Raw genomic sequence first — 17857 nt, forward strand, 5'->3', positions numbered from 1 at the left:
GGCAGATAACACCCAATCAAAACCATGGTCTTCAGAAGGAACTAGAAATTAGAGCCAGGACTGGTAACTGCCTACCTTATGTGAGGCCCTATGTTCACTCCAGTATTCAGAGGAGTAAGACAGAAGAAATAAAAATGGAAATTTTATTCTTTCTATGCCATTTTGACTTTTGAATGCAGTTAATCAACCCGAGTGTTTATTTGCAATTTTATGAATAATGATTAAAATGAATTCAGGTTTTTTTTTACATTCATTCATGTATGTATATACATATGTATGTATGTATGTATGCATGCATGCATGTATGTGTGTTTGTGCTATATGTACACAACAGAACTCAGAGGACAACTTGTCACAGTTGGTTCTCTACATTTTACTATGTAGGACCCAGGAATCAAACTCAGATCACCATCCCTATTGATCTTTACAGGTAAATCACTCATACATATAAAATAAAATGAACCCCCCCACACACAAGCTGCTATTTATTCGAGGGCCCTGTCTCTCTCACAATTAAAATGTTAAAAAGCTGTATCTTTTAACCCAAGCATCCACCAAGGGGCATTCACCTTTTAATTAACAAAATGTAGTTTGTGCAAACACAGAAACACTACACAGCAAATTGGATGAGCAGGTAGATCTCAAGAGTGCACTAAGCCGAAAGATCCTAGACATAAAAAGGCTGACTTATACTATGCAATCTGTATGAAATGTCTACCAAAGGCAAAAGCATATAGACAGAGTACAGACTGCTGTCTGGCCTCAGGGTGCAGAGGATGATAAATGGGTCTGAATGTTCTTTGGTTCAATGGAGATATTCTAAAACCAGACAGCAGTGGTGTCTCAGTATGGCGCCAGGACACAGTGGAGCAAGCAGAGCTCCCACTCCTGGGGCAGAGGCACTCACTCCCACCATCACATCAGGTGAGCTTGCATTTGCAATGCAATCAACAACCTGATCAGTGTCCCTTTGTGCTCTACCATCTCAATCCTGCCAGCCTGTGGCCATTTCCTTCTGGCAGAAAGGAGAGGAGCACAAGGTTCACTGTCTCCTGTCCCTAGATCCACACCATCTCTATGTCAGTATCATTTCCTAGGCTAGGCCTTTAAAGGCTAGAAATTCTTCACTTGAAGTGACCAAGCTGGAAAATTCTTTTTTGTTGATTTTTCTTAGGAGTGCCTTACTATGTAGTTCTGGCTGGCCTGGAAATTGCTATGTAGACCAGGCTGGCCTTCAAGTCAAAGATTCCTGTGATCTGCCTCTGGCTCCTGGGATTAAAGGTATGCACGATTAGCCTTGTATAGTGAGTTTTGTCTATAATCCCAGCACAGAGGCAGAACTGGGTATAGTAAGGCCCTCTCTAAAAATGAAAAAGGCTTTGGTTAGGGAAAATTTAGTTACTTCAGTATAACCCTAAGTTCCAACTGTATTGATAGTTGTCCAACTATCATGATAGTTATACAACTCTATAAGAAATGGAAGAATTGTAAGTTTACTTCAAGAAAGCTGGGTTTGTTTAAAAAAAAAAAAAAAACAACCACCACCACCACCAACAACTGGCTATCATCAGCCTCGTTATTATTTAAAGGTTTAACCCCACAACTAAAACCACTAGTACTTTTTGTGAGTTTCCCCTACATTCTCCCTATCCTTCCTTTCCCAAACCCTTACAATACCCTCATTTTTTGCAATTTCTTTGAATCAGAAATCATATTTCACAGAACTAAAATGCAGGCATTATAATACCCAGTCCTTATTTATCACACATGTACCTCATGTTGGCTGAAACTCCTCACTGCCCTACTTCTTTTTGTCTACTTAAGTAACAGTATGTGACTATGGTTCTGGTAGTCATCTTATTCTTAGATTTGAAAGGAAATCAGACTGTACTACAATTAGTCACTATAAATATTGGCAAGCAACTGTCTGTGAGCCACATGAGGTAAGAAGGTAGGACACTCTTTTCAACTTATGAGCTATGTGTGCATGTATGCAGGGAGGGTCTACCATGATACACATATGGAGGTCAGAAGAAACCCCACAGCAATCAGTTCTTTTCTACCACGTGGGTTCTGGAGATGAAAACCAGGTCATCAGGCACGGTAGCAAGTTCATTTACATGATGAGCCATCTCTCTGGTTATTACACTCTTAAAAGGAATTATACACACAGACAGACACACACTGAGTAGACTGTACATGGCTTACAAAGCCTCACAAAAGGTTTAGCAAACTCTAAACTAGATGTTAGCCTCTTATATTTTAGATTAATTCAATGAGTTATTAAATGAGTAGTAATTTTATTTCCTTATTTTAGAATTCCATTAAAAATGATAATACAAAATACACAATCTTTTAAATTATGACAACACTTATGGATAGTTCCTGAATAGTAACTGCCAAGGCTTGTATGGTTCTAGGTTTTTATGACAGTCTTGTTTAATTAGTATAGATTAATTAATTAATTAATAGGAATCAGTCTCCTTAATTCTGAGATTACAGACAAGAACCATCACATCTTTGAAGAAACTTTTAAGTTTCTTCAATCTAATGAAGTGACTGTAAATTTGTACGTCTTGCAGAAAGGAGCACTTCATCCCGGCATTTGCAGCAGACACAGAAGCTGCTGGAAGGAGTGAGGAAGTATACATACCAGCCCGTAAGCCATACTTCTTTCATGCTCTTGAGTTATATCTGCTACATATGCAAATACCACAGAGAAGGTAACTGCAAAAACCCCAGAAACAGAGATAACAGCAAAGTACCACCTAAGAATGAAAGGCAAGCAAGAAAAACTAGTTAGAACAAGCACTAGTACTTAAAATGCTTCTTCATGTCTAAAGTTACAGTAAGAACAACTCATTTCAGCCAAGAGCTTTCTAGGACAATGTGTGAATTACCACATCTATAAATCCCAGGCCAGTCATGAAAACATATAGCTAGAAATGACTCTTCAGAGCAACTCAGCCTCTACAGAGAATTCAGCATTAGGTAATACATTCTGGTAATTCTTTAATCTGAACAGTTTAAACTGCCAAGGGCTTTGCTGTTCTATTCAAAACAGCAACAAGATAAAAATTAGTATGATTCATTACTACCTTTCATCCAAGTACCACACATAGACAAGTCCCTGCATGCTAGTGAGCCCATATACACAAGTTACACCTTTTCCTCCAGTGATTTTTGCCTCTTCAATTGGCAAAACAAACTCTTTACACTGAAGAAACCTGAATGACAGTGCTCGTAAAATTAAGACAGTTACTATAAAGAATAAACAGGCGGGGAGAAGGTGGCTCCTGGGTAACTAGCTTGCTGTACAAGCATGAAGAACTGAATGCAGACCCTCAACACCTATGTAAACATGACAAGCTGGGCACAGCAGTGTGACCCTATCCTCAGCACTAGTGCATGGAGTAGGAGCCCGGCAGCCAGTCAAGTCTAGCATAAAAAGCGTGCTTTCTAGGCTTGGTGACTTTCTCCAAAATCAAGGTGGAAAAGTAATTGCTGCTAACAAGCCCAGTATCAATCTGGTCTCCACATGAACCCCAATGGGAAAGTACATACAAACTCCCTCCCTCCCCCTCTCCCTCCCCCTCCCCCTCCCTCTCTCCCATAGAGAGAAAAGGTATTTTGAAAGACGCGTATTTTACTAAAAATGACTCTAGAAACCTACTGTGATAGTGACACTTAGCTTAAGTCATGCTTACTCATTCACATTCACATTGCCATTCCATCAGGACGTTAGTGCTACTGAAAGTTTTCAAACACATTCCTTTCCAAATTACATTTTTTGCTAGATTCCTTTGGTTAAGATTTCATTTGCATCTTTATCTTTGGCATGTTTATCAGAGGCTTGATTTTTAAAGCTGGCATTTAACCTATAAGAAAAGACCCTTCCACATATCTCTTAAATAATTCTAGACACTCACTGGAGATATTATCTACACCATGGAGTAGAAAGAACATTAGAGAAAAACTGTACAGATACACAACCCTGCTAGTTTGGGGCATTTGTTCTTTTTTATGTATGAACTTGTTCTCTTTTTCTTGAAGTGAAAAATAACATATACACCCTTTTTGTTTGTTTATTTTCTGCTTTTCAGGACAGGGTTTCTCATTGTAGCCCTGGCTGTTCTGGAAGTTACTCTATAGAACAGGTTAGCCTCGAACTTACTCACTTGCCTCTGCCTCCTGTGTGCTGGGACCAAAGGTATATGTATTCTACTACCCCAGTTATAATCCTAATTTTTATTAGAGTGGCTGAGAACGTTCTTCTAATAAATGCATAGAGAAATCTGACCAAAGATATATGTAATGTAGTTAAGAGCTGGACTTAACAGGTGGTGGTACTGAAGGCTGTTATGTCTGTAACCCAGCACTCTTTGTGACACTGGGCAGGATGCAGAAGTCAAGCCCAGTCTGTGCTATACAACAAGATCTTGCTGTAAGAACAAAGAAAAACAAAACAGAACACATCAAAAGCCAGCAAAGTTTGTAGTCTCACTTTCTGCCGTTCACCTGAGGCTGACGGACAGCTGGGGCTTCGGTAATGCTACGGTGGCTGCAAAAGGGAGGGGGAGGGGTGGCAGAGTGGAGTCCAGGTCACTATAACTTATACTCAGGCTCCAGACTGCTCAACTCCAGAATCTTTTTTATATGAAAAGGAATGAACAGAGTTTGAGCAACTATCACTTCGAGCTTTTTAATAAATCCGTCCCTAATGAATACAGATAGGGATGAACTGTACAAAACCCCCACTTAAGAAAACAGAAGTCAGCACAGGTCTCCAGTTTCTAAAGGATTGTTTGAAATTTGGGCCATGAAATCCAAAAGCAGGTTTGCTTGCAGTCTAGATGCTTCTAACAACAGCATCTAATTCCAAACCCTCACCAACATTATTCAGATACTGGTTTTACCCTCTTGAGCCTTCTTATCTGTGTCAAAGAAAAAATATACTAAAGAATAAAATTAAATCTAAACATAAGTAAACTGTCCAGGAAAAGTATAAGAAATAAAGAAGCATTAAGAAAGCAACAGCAGAAACAGTTACTTAATTGCAATACAGAGGTAAACTTATACATACCATGGGCTGATCTTCATTAGAGGAATGGGGGCACATGTGAAAAACACTGTTAGCAGCAAGAAGGATTTTCGGCCCCAAACATCAGAAAGAGCACCAATAAGTGGGGCACTGAGGAATGACAACAAACCCTAGAGATCAAATGGTAAAAAAGGGCGCTCAACACGCAGGTGCCAACAATCAACCATTTTGCTGGAACAAAAAAACTTGACAGCAACTCTACTTCTAAGATAAACAAATCATTTAATTTTTAATAAACAGTAACTTATCTCTTACCTACACATTATTTTAAAATGTCTTTAGGTTGGCTAAGGAAATCATCGGTTGGCCTTTGCCTGAGTATTAAATATGAAATGCTAATGTACTTCCAACTACAGGAACTAACCAGCAACTCTGGAAGACTTCACAGCTTATCTACTTTATACTGGTAAAGAGACCACCTGTTTATAAAAAGACTGTACGGATGAAGAGTTTAAGAGTCAATTTTTTTCTTTCTCACCACTATCCTTAATGCTTAAGTCTGCACTGTTTTTTTGTTTTTGGTTTTTCGAGACAGGGTTTCTCTGTGTAGCTCTGGCTGTCCTGGAACTCACTCTGTAGACCAGGCTAGCCTTGAACTCAGAAATAAGTCTGCACTGTTACAAGAGCACTAAAACCTCTTAAACAAATTCTAATATAAAACAAGAAATATAAAGTCTGAGTCAAAGCTTATATAAAACCCAGAGTTCAAAAAGAATTAAGTAATACCTCAAACTATACTCTATCTGGTTATAAAAACTTTATTCATCAGGGATTAGGTAATCAGCACACAAAACTATAAATATACACACATGTGTATATGTGCGCACACACATAGAATTAACCATACCTTTACTCCTTGAATTAGGCCATTCATCAGAAACGTATGTTTAGGGAAGGTTTCATGCAATACCTGAGACAATAAAAACCACATTATATTTTAGTCAGTAAAATGTACACATTAACATTTTCAAACAACTCCACCACCACCCCCCTCCCCCTCCTCGGGTCTTCTTTTCTCTCCTTCCTTTCTTTTTTTCAAGACAGAGTTTCTCTGTGTAGCCCTGGCTGTCCTAGAACTTGCTCTATAAACCAGGCTGGCCTTGAATTCAGAGATCCACCTGCTTCTGCTTCCCAAGTGCTGGGATTAAAGGTGCGGGCCTCCTCGCCAAGCTCAAACAACCTTTCATAATACAGTCTAGTTTTATTTCACATGGATTTCCAGATTAGCATGGTGCTGTGGGCTCTCAGAGATGGAGCAACTGAGCTCTTGCCTGGCTTGGAAGCAGTGCTTCTTCCTAAGAACACTGCCTGTTCTGACAATGGGGAAGGGCCATGAGAGGAAGAAATACTGTTATAGGTGGACTCATGACATCTTGCAAGACTAAGAAACCTCTCCTTTAGTTCCTCTTCTTGCCAAATGACAAGAAACCTGGGAAAACATATACATTGTAAATAAAAATGAGAAACTTAGAAGACTGGAGTAGAGCTCTATGGTACAGCCTTTACCTGGTACAGACAAGGCCCTGCCTGGGATTTACATCCAGCAGAGAGATGAGAGACAGATGAAAATAACAGGTAAATTGTGAATTAAAGAAGCTCATGAATGTATAAAAAAAAAAGCATGTTTCTGGTTTTGTTTTTATTAATATTCCAAGATTTTGAATCAGTGGCTCCCAACCAAGTGGGCTTTAAGCTTTATCATCATGACCTGGAGAGGAGCAGGAGGGAAGAACCACCAGCATCTACTAAGTCAGCAACACCGCTAAGCAACCTAGTATACAAGGCAGCACTCTCTTATTTGTTGAGGATAATTATCTAGTTTCAAAATAGCAGTTACAATCGGAGGTTTTGGAGTACTTGATTAGCATGCATAAGGTCCTACACTAATCCCCAGGACAGACAGACAGACAGACAGACAGACAGAAAGACAGGAAGGAAGGAAGGAAGGAAGGAAGGAAGGAAGGAAGGAAGGAAGGAAGGAAGGAAAACATTGCTAGCTTGAGGTATCTTTTTCTCGTTTTTTAAAAAGGGTTTTTATTTGTGTGTATGTGCCACATGCTTGCTAGTATCTATGGAGGCCAGAAGAGAACATTGGGTCTCCTGAAGCTGAAATTGCAGATGGTTTTGAACTGCCCAACAGAGGTGCTGGGAACCAAACTAGGGTCCGCTGTATGATGAGCACATGCTCTTAGCCATGAAGCTCTAGCTCCAGCTTCTGAGACATCTTTCTTTTAGTTACAATAAAGACCCAAGGAACTGAAGCAGGGATTCTGCACCACTCTCAAGGTGTCAACTTCAGTCGTTAAACAGCTTTATCAGGACTGGGAATGAATATGATTCAGAGACAAAGCACTTACCCAGCTTTCAGGAAAAAGCCCTAGATTCTTTTGTTCAATTTTACAGGCCTAGAAATTTTGGAAACATCACTGAGCAGATAATACATTCTAATTAATTGTCTCTATCTGACTTACTCTCATAATGGCAGAGATAAAGGCCAGCAAGAAGGTACATGTTCTGGTCATGCCTAGATACACAGTGGGTAGGATTTCAGGAGAACCTTCACGTCATACGTAACACATTTCTATTCCAGCTCCTCTGTGAGCTGAGGCAGGAGGGTTACAGAGTTCAAGGTAAGCCCAGGCAGCACAGTGATAACCCTTCAAGGGCCAAGAGTTCGCCTCATATACATACAGACTTACATCCTGAAGAACTAATGATGCATTTTAGGTAGATTAGCTGTACTTTTTAGAAAGAAAAGGATCCCAATAAAAAGGAATTCAAACTGGCATTCTTATAACTAAGTGTATTATTGAAAGAACTATCTTAACTTTAAATAAATGAGATTATAAAGAAAAACTACTTATTTGATGATGATTATAATCTGTGTATTCAAAGTAACCTCGTTAAACATCAATATTTTATATACAAAAAGCAATGACTATGTAGGTGTAAATAAATCTGCCAAGCAATATGGATTGTGAACATTTTTAGACTCTTGCAATCTACTTACATGGTCACTTGATTTTTTTTTTTTTCTTAATGAACAATCTTTAAAGTCTCATGAGTATAAAATGATCAAGCTTATGACCATACACACAAGGAAGCAAACTGTTTTACACGTCTTTTCTAGGAGCCTGGAGAGAGGTATTAGTGATTAAGAGCGCTCACTAGCTGCTCTTCGAGAGGCTCAGAACTATCTGTAAATCTACTTCCAGAAGATCTAATACCTCTGTGCAGGCACCAGCATGCACGTGGTGGACGTATATACAGGAAGGCAAAATGCCCATACACATAATTTTTTAAAAAAAAAATTCTATTCTGAGAGTCTATAAGTTAGTTACTCCTTTCAAGATACAGACACCTCTATAAATGAGAATCTCATTTAATTTTCTTTTTTGGCACTGAAAGGAGGAAATTATCCATCACCTGAGCTGTTGATGCAGTAAAACAAACTTCTATGGATTCCAAATCTAGGAAAACACAGGTAACATCACTTTTAGCCTTTGTAGATCTTGAACTCAAATGAAAGAAACTTGACTTAGGAGAACAGAGCTATGCAATTTAATCTTAAAATAATTCTGTTGAGTAATACGGACCCTGGATTTCACCTTCCTTAAACCTATCAGTGTAAAAGTCCCTCCTCTCTACCTAACAAGGTGATTAAGTCTCTGCTTGGACACATCCAATGACAGGCCTATTCACACACCTGTGCCACCACCCTAGGTAAGGGATACTTGCAAGAGGTAGCAAAAGCAGTAAGTACAGGCGACTTCCAAGAAATGACCAGTTAGTGTCAGATAGGTACGGAAAGGAAAACAGGCCATCTTTGCTGCCATAGAAAAAGTGGTATGTACATTAAAGATTACTTACCACCAATGTGGGTGCTGTCAGTAGTCCCCAAGCAAAGAACTCCAAAAAGATGACAATAACTGCATGATACACACTAGGGGAGCCTATTCCTTGAGGCTGTAGAAAGACATGTTTTCAAAAGTTAAAAAAGTAACAGTGTACTCCTGAATAACTCACAATGAAGAAGATATTCAACACTTCCTGATTAATGGGGACAGTTAGTCTAAACTGTAGTTTGGACTCTAACCAATTTTAGTCTTTCAGTTAAGGATTTGCACTCACACACCTAAGGTATTCTGACACAACAAAGACACGTTAACACACACACTGGTTAGGAATAAATTCCAGGGGCTAGAAAGACGACTCAGAGGTTAACGGCACTTGTTAGTCTTCCAGGTGACCTGGGTTTGATTCCCAGCACCCACATCCTGGTTAACAACCATCTATAACTCCAGTCCTAGGGGATCCAACACCCTCTTCTGGCTTCTGGAGGCATCAGGCACACATGCCATGCAAACATGCATACAGGCAAAACAGCCATACACAGAAAATAAAAATAAGTAATTTTTTTTAAGTGGATGTATGGGGGAAGCAACTCCCAGGAGGGCATGCAATGATACCACACCACAGCATGTTACTTTAAAGATAACAATTAAGTCTCCCTCACTCCCCACCCCCATCCTTTGTATCCTAAGGCATACCAGAATGGCTAATACCTACAACCTGATTCCTATTGACAACAGTTATATGGTTGCTAGGTGACTGAGGGTAGCTTCCACACTGACCTGCACTAACGATGACTTAATTTACTGTTTCCAACCTTACAATAGAACAAAAGCAATACACATTCAGAAGAAAGCAGGCTGCAAATTTTGATTTCTTTCCAGGGTTTGTGACATACAACACAAAACTCTCATGGCACTGAGCAGTGGCTGCAAGCCATAGCTCCCAGCCGGCAGTGTAATCACGGGCTAAGGAAAGGCCAATAGTACACCAGATGCTAGTACACTGGGTGATGCTGCCACTCAACTGTGTGCTATGGACTATGGTGCAGTTTCTGCTCACACAGAATAACCACTTAGTTAAAGAAAACAACAGCTTCTCTAAGTGTTTCATTTATATACTTATTTTATATACTTGTATATCCAGGGATGCATAAAAGTTCCTCAGGAGAAAAAGGCTCTCAAGTAGAAAAGTTTAAAGAACACTCCATTCTTAATGGAAAGATGTAGTTATTCCACTAATTTAATTAGGCTGCATTTTGAATGCCTACAAACTGAACATATTAAAAAAAGATAAAACTGAACTTTACAAATAGTGACCTAAAGTTGAACAGTCGTTAATATTTAGGATGGAGCCTAACTTCAGGACCGGTCTTAATGTCTCACACATTTTAAGATAATTTCCAACAAAAAATATTTAACATAACCAATTTCCTAACTGTTTTATACCTTGTGTTTTAAGCAACCACATCTGCTTTCAAAAAGACAAAACCAACTTCAGGGACCTTGATGCACCCTGACTAAAAGTACCAACTCTCTAGTTCTGGTGTCTGAGCATCAAACCCAGGGCCCCACATATGCTAGACAAGTGCTCTACCACCAAGCTATACGTCCCATCCTTAAATCTTTTTTTTTTAAAGACTTATTTATTTTATGTATATGAGTACACCATTGCTCTCTTCAGACACACTAGAAGAGGGCATGGGATCCCATTACAGATGGTTGTGAGACACCATGTGATTGCTGGGAATTGAACTCAGGATCTCTGGAAGAGCAGTTGGTGCTCTTAACCAATGAGCCATCTCTCCAGCCCCTTAAATCTTATTCTTACTGACACTTCCAAATTGAAACAATGTTAACAAAATTTTGTGCTTTTAAATAATTGAAAATTTTAAATCATATGTACTTGTCAGAATATTACTTCAGAAAAACTATTTATTTTACTTAAACTTCAAACTTCTGGCAGTACAAATGACGCTACAATAATTTTCAACTTTTGGCAGAATACATAATCTAAGACAACAGCTTGCTAATTTATCCACATAAACACCCATCTGAAGCAAATACTGCAGCATCAGCTATGGAGGTGCTGCGTACCACACACCTACCAAAGATAGTACAGCTGGGACTCTAGAGCAAGAGATCCGCCGATCCCACCAACTGCACATCAAAAATCAGGTTCTTACTGAACATGCACAGCTGTTCTGTCATCACTGCCTAGGAAATACAGTCTACCAACCGTCACAGAGCAGTGGCACCGCACGAGATATTACAAGTAATCTGAAGATAAGAAAGAATACAGGAGGCTGTGTATCTATTATTTACAAATAGTATGTCATTTTTGAGCATCAGTATCTTCTGGCATGGGAGAGGAGCCTTGGAACCAGTCCCAAGGATATGAAGGGAAAAAGAAAATACACATCCTTAAGGCTGTTTAATAAATGTCTGGGTCTATAAAGATCCTCTATTGTGTGCAATATCCTGAGGCCATTTTTTTTTTTAAATACAAAGTAGAAAGCATTGGGTACTGGGTCTAGACACTGACTATTCTCATTAAAAGCAGGGAAGAAAAGAGTGAGGAGGGAGGAGGTAGCAGCCCTGGTATAGATGAGGCCCTAGGTTCAGTCCTCCACAGTAGGTGCTGAAGGAGCCAAGAGGAAGGTGCTCTCTTCTCTGCACACATTTTATTTTGCAGACAATACAGCAACTACTTTTTTTAGGTAGTTTGATTCCTAGCAACCATATGAAAGTGACCAATGTTTCTGACTCCAAATATGGGAGATCCAACACCTTCTTACAGCCTTAATGGGCAAAAAATGCAAGATGCACAGAAGCAGATGCAAGTCAAACACACACACATTAACTTTGTTTTGTTTTCCAAGACAAGGGTTTTTCTGTGTAATCCTGCTGTCCTACTCGATTTGTAGATCAGGCTGGCCCTGAACTCATAGACCCACCTGTTCCTCGTTCCTGAGTGCGGAAACTAAAACTGTACCATACCCAGCCACATTAATTTTTAAAAAATAAGCCTCTAAAGTAGTCTGGAACAGTGGTACACTCCTAGAATCCCATCATTTGAAAGAAACAAAACCAAAAACAGACAAACAGACAAAAGGATCAGGAGTTTAAGGTCATCCTCACCTGCATAGTGAAGTTCCTGGCCAGCCTGGGCTACATGACACCCTATCTCCAAAAAAAAAAAAAAAAGTCAAGCTTCCTAAGTTACTATACAGAACTACACATTTTAATATATGTGTGTGTGTGCATTATAGGCTAGATCTGCATACAATGGGGAATGTACATTTCCCCCCTCCCTGCCCCCCCGAGTTTGGGTTACCCTCACTTAATACATTTTCTGGGCCCGTCTATGTTTTTGTAAATCTCATAATTCCATTTTTTCTTTATAGACTATTCCACTTTGTGCATGTGCCACATTGTCCTTACCCATTCATCTGCTGATGAACAGACATCTAGGCTGGTTCCATCTCTTTGCTATGAGGATGTGTGAGTGTCAGTACAGTGTAGCATTAGGAAGGAGACCAAGAGGCGACACTGGGTGACAAGGAAACAAAAGGCAGGCAAAGGACACTAGGCACAGAAGAGACAGAAGAGGACACAAAACTACTGTTTTTTCAAGTTTCAACTGTCATAATTCTTTTCTTTTTCTGTGTTAATTAGGGCATTAAAATGAGTTCAGCTGGTAAAAAACCACCTGCTGCAACAAACCTCAAGGCCTGCTGTTCAGTCCCCAGGACCCACAGAAAGATGAAGAGAACTGAGTTCTGAGACTTGTCCTCACAAACACCTGCTCAGACACTCATAAATTATAATAAAAATGACGGTCATGTTGTAACAGATAGTGGAAGTATAAAAAGAATAATAATAATGGATAAGTGTAAGACCTTAGTTGAAGCTCCCAGGCTTCAGAACAGTCACTCTATGTACTGAGATTCAACGAGATGTGCAGTTAGGGACTGGACAAGCATTTAAATGGCTACCTTGGTCTTGCTGTGTAATGACTTTATTTGTGAAGTCACTATAATGAAGTGATTTTATTTAGTACAAAGAACTATCTAACTTCTCAGAGGTGTAATCCCATGCCTACATTAAAAAAAAAAAAAATCAATGAAGATCTTATAAAACCAAGAGAACTGGGCTGGGGAGATGGGTCAGTAGTTAAGAACCCTTGCTTCTCTTCCAGAGGACCTGGATTATAGTTCCACCACCCATACTGGCTCACAACCATCTGTAATTCTATAACTTCAGTTCCAGGGAATCCAATGCCCTCTCTGGCCTTTGAGAAGAACACCAGAGCACACAGCAAGTAAAACACCCATACACATACACTAAGCATAAATAAATCTAAATAAATAAACACATGTATTTTAAATAAATATAATGAAAATTAAATTTCAATGAAATATATAACTCATGTATGTAACTGTGTAGCTCACATCCTTAAACAGTAGTGTTATAGTTAATATACATTACAAAAGACAATGATTTAACAATTGATAGGATGTATTCTGAAATGGCACAAGTTGCTTTGGGTCCAGCCATGTTTCTTTCCTCTGTCTCTTTGAGACAAGGTTCCATATAGCTCAAGCTATTGGAATTTGCAGTGCAGTCCAGACTCCTCTACATCCCTATCTTCTTGCCTTACTGTCCCAAGAATGCTCTAACTTGAGATGCACACAGACATTCTCAACTTTACTTCCTAATCTTAGAGACTTTAACCATGCCTTTATGTGCACTAAAGCTTACAGCTAACATTTTTACTGCTATGTACAGACCTTCAGAAGCAAATTCACCAACACCATCATTACTTTCACAGGTAAAATGGTGGCTGGCAAATTACAGACATAATTTAACATATAGTAAGTAACTTACTCTACAGTTACTTATGCTGTTCTCAAACAGACCCGCTCTTAAATCTGAGAAAGACTACTAACATGGGAAAACTCAAGAACATTTCTATTAAAATCGAAAACAAGAAAAGCCTGTCTACTTCCTTTACTTAACCAACATAGCACTTGAAGTCTTAGCTAGAGCAGTTAAGATAAAGAAAAAGGATGCAAATAGAAAAGGGAAAAGTCAGGGGTCCTACTTGCAGATTATATAATTCTTTAAATTAGAGCCTAAAGACAAAACTCCAATAAAGTGCCAATAAACACTCATTAACATACAAAATTAGTAACCTTCCTATACATAAATAACAAATGGTCTGAGAAGAAAATTAGAAAAATAATCCCATTCACAACTGTCTAAAAATAAATATTTAGGGGCCATAGAGATGACTCAGCAAGTTAAGATCACTAGCTGCTCTTGCAGAAGATCCAGGTTTAAATCCCAGCACCCACATAGTGGTTCACAACCATCTGGAATGCCAATCCCAGGAGATCCATGTTCTTTTCTGGTCTCCAAGGACACCAGCCACAAATGCGGGCACAGATGTGCATTAAGGTAAAACACTCATACACATAAAAATAAACAAATGCCTTGGCGAAAAACATAACTAAAGAAGTAAAAGAAATCTCTGATGAAACTTGAAAACATTGAAAGAGGACACTGAGAAAAAAAGTGACATCGAGTGTTCACACAGATTAGAAGCATATTGGAAAATGACCATCCTACAAAAAGCTATCTACAGATTCAATGCAATCCCCCATCAAAACTCCAATGGCATTCCTCAAACTAGAAAATAAAAAAAAAAAAAAAAAAAAAAATAAAAATTATCCAAAGCAATCATTAGAAGAAAGAACAATGTTAAGGCCTAACAATTTTCTCAAACTATATGACAGAGGCATAGTAAAAAAACCAGCACGGTATTGGAGTTAAACAGAAATGAAAGGAGAACCCAAACAGTTACAGCCACCTAATTTTTGACAGATGCATTGAAACATGTACTAGAGAAAGGAGAGCTTCTTTAACTAATAGTGTTGGATTTCCAAATATGGAAGAATAAACTAGATCCCTAGATCTCACCTTGCACGAAAATCGATTCAAAATGAATCAAATATCAGAACCGTTGAACCTGAGGAGCAGGCAAGCATTTCCTTAAAGAGACATCAATAGCACAGGGGAAAATTGTCAAGAATTGACAAGTGTGATTCAGAAGCTTCTGTACAGCAAGCGTGGACTAGAGAATGGGAGAAAATTATTGCTAACTCTACATCTGACAGATTATACAAAGAATTAAAAAAGTAAACAGTAAATCAAACAACCCAATCAATAACTGGGCAAATGAAATGAAGTTGGGTTCAGAAGATAATGTTCAAAAAACACATGAAACAATGTTCCATCTCACAAGAGAAATGCAAAGTTAAACTACACTGAAATCCCATCACTTTAACCAGACAGTCATTAAGAGGGAAAAAACAAATGCCAGCTAGGAGGCCAGCAAAGGGGAAGCCTCATGCACTGCTGCTAGGGATATAAGGTACTCTAACCACTATGGACATCAGTAGGAGGGTTCTCAAAACACTAAAAACACATCTACTACAAGACTGGCGTCTACCACTTCTTGGTAATACATATCCATAAGAGGCCAAATCAGTTTACCACAAACATTTGCACATCACTGTTTACTGCAACAATAGTTATTATGGGAACCTAGCTACTCCTTAACAGAGGAGTGGATAAAGAGAACATACATACATGCATGCATACATACATACATACATTACATACAGACTAACAGACAGACACACCCACACCCACCTGCAACACAATTCTTTTCACCCTTAAAGAATAACTAATATGGCTAGGTGGTAGTCCACACCTTTACTCTCAGCACTTGGGATGCAGAGGCAGTAGATCTCTGAGTCTGAGGCCAGTCTGGTCTACATAGTCCAAAAGGACAGCCAGGGCCACACAGAGAAACCTGCTCTTGAAAAATGTAAACATAACAAAACAACTAATACAATTTGCATAAAAATCAGCACAACTGGAGACATTAAGTGAATTAGTTGAGTCTCAAGAAGACAACCCATGTTTTCTCCCATGTATGACTCCTTAATCTTACAGATACGCAAAATCATGGATGTACTTATGACATGAAAGTAGAATCAGATTGTCTAGTGGACCAAAGATTTGGGAGATGGCAAAAAAGGGAAGGTCGGAGAATGGGGAGCTACTGTCAAAGCACATCACACACTGAATGAGAAAATGTCCTTATGCAATTCAGTACTTTGTGTAACGGATATGAGGCAATGAATAGTTTTAAAGAGGTAAAGTTGTATGTCTAAATAAAAAAATAACTTCATAGTCTTAATGTATTCCACATGAACAAAATAGTGACTTATTTTACTTGTTATATTTGTATAAATATATCCTTAATATAAAGTATAAATATTAAATATATTTCCTCTTAGCTTAAGAAACTTAGTTAAGTACTTAAAAAAATCAAGGGGGGAATAAAATCTGCCAAGAAAATTATAACAAGAAAAATTTTGCAAACTTTAGAATGAACCCATCTGGTTAAAAACTCCTGATCCCACACTTCGGACTGTGGCTCACCCATCAAGTGCTTGCCTAGCACTTGTGAAAACCTGGGTTTTCCAGCAACCTCAACACAACTTCTCACACATACCATCATACAACTTAATCTGATCTACCTTTGTTCTACACTACTTAAAGCTGCAGCAAATTAGATTTATCGAGGCCTCAGTGCAGACTGAATACAGTTTCAAGGGACAATGAATTAGTAGCATAGGCAAAGCACTTGCCAACCATGTGTGAGGTCATGAGATCAATACTTAAGACTGACTAACCTAGCTCATTCAGAAGCATTCATTTCTTCAATTGGTAACTATAAATTTACTTTAATTTTTGCCAAATCACTAGTAACTACTGGTTTCAACAGTATCAAAATTGGTTGAACAAACTTAGAACATTAACCCTAAAAAGATGAAACTCAGATTACGCCGGGCAGTGGTGGCACACGCCTTTGATCCCAGCACTTGGGAGGCAGAGGCAGGTGGATTTCTGAGTTCAAGGCCAGCCTGGTCTACAGAGTGAGTTCCAGGACAGCCAGGGCTACACAGAGAAACCCTGTCTCGAAAAAACAAACAAACAAACAAACAAATAAATAAACCCAAAAGCCAAAAAAAAAAAAAAAAAAAAAAAAACCCTCAGATTACCCATTGATCAACTATGTCAAATACTGTTCAAAGATTGCCACAGAATCCAGTGGTATAATGTCTTTAAAGGCTCAAACTGTAATGTCAGTAACAATAGCTCTACAACAATCCAGAACACAACACACAAGAGGAAAGCAAAGTCAATTTTTCCCTTAAGAAAGGAGGTGGGTTGGAGTGGAGAGGACTGGAGAAATGCCCAGTGGAAGATCACCTGCTAGCAGCTCTTCCACAGGACCCTGGTTTGATTTCTGGGACCCATAAGGTGGCTAACGACCAACCATAACTCCAGTTCCATAGGACCTGATGCCCTCTTGCCTCCAAAGTCCCAGCACTCACATAGTGAGACATATATGCAGACAAAACATCCATACACATCAAATAAAAACATAATAAAAACATAATGTTCACAACAGTAGTCTAATTTATACGTAGAGAGGCAGAAAAGCAATGTCATCTTAAAACACTTTCTCTCTCTCTCTCTCTCTCTCTCTCTCTCACACACACACACACACACACACACAAAACCTATCCATTCATCTACCCACCCACATACTAGAGGCCCAGTGGGATTCAATGATGAAAAGAGATAGTACCCGTGTTCGTAAGAACGAAACCTGGAGAGGTGGCTTAGCCACTGTGAGTGAGCACTTGCTGCTCTTGCAGGGTACTGGTTCTCAGCGCTCACACTGCTTGCTGCTCATAACCATCTGTAACTCAAGTTCCAGAGGATGTGATCCCCTCTTCGGATCTCCTCAGGCACCAGG

At 39.0% G+C, this 17857-nt stretch overlaps 1 protein-coding gene across 5 annotated transcripts in view; it reads right to left on the reverse strand.

The window, feature by feature from the left end:
- Slc71a1 (solute carrier family 71 member 1) overlaps positions 1 to 17857 on the reverse strand; it is a 31371-nt gene that overhangs the window by 11275 nt on the left and 2239 nt on the right. For 3 of the 5 annotated variants that reach the window (XM_034499896.2, XM_076933168.1, XM_076933171.1), the window contains exons 2-5: positions 8972 to 9067; positions 5949 to 6011; positions 5084 to 5211; positions 2654 to 2768 (exon numbers count right to left, since the gene is read on the reverse strand). In XM_034499896.2, coding sequence (XP_034355787.1) covers positions 2654 to 2768; positions 5084 to 5211; positions 5949 to 6011; positions 8972 to 9067 — 402 coding nt within the window. Of the gene's footprint in view, positions 1 to 2653; positions 2769 to 5083; positions 5212 to 5948; positions 6012 to 8971; positions 9068 to 12093; positions 12136 to 12396; positions 13309 to 17857 lie in introns of those variants that run through there. The other 2 variants (XM_076933170.1, XM_076933169.1) reach the window with 2 other exon arrangements.

The sequence above is a fragment of the Arvicanthis niloticus genome, chromosome 4 (assembly GCF_011762505.2).
Source record: "Arvicanthis niloticus isolate mArvNil1 chromosome 4, mArvNil1.pat.X, whole genome shotgun sequence".
NCBI classification, from domain to species: Eukaryota; Metazoa; Chordata; class Mammalia; order Rodentia; family Muridae; genus Arvicanthis; species Arvicanthis niloticus.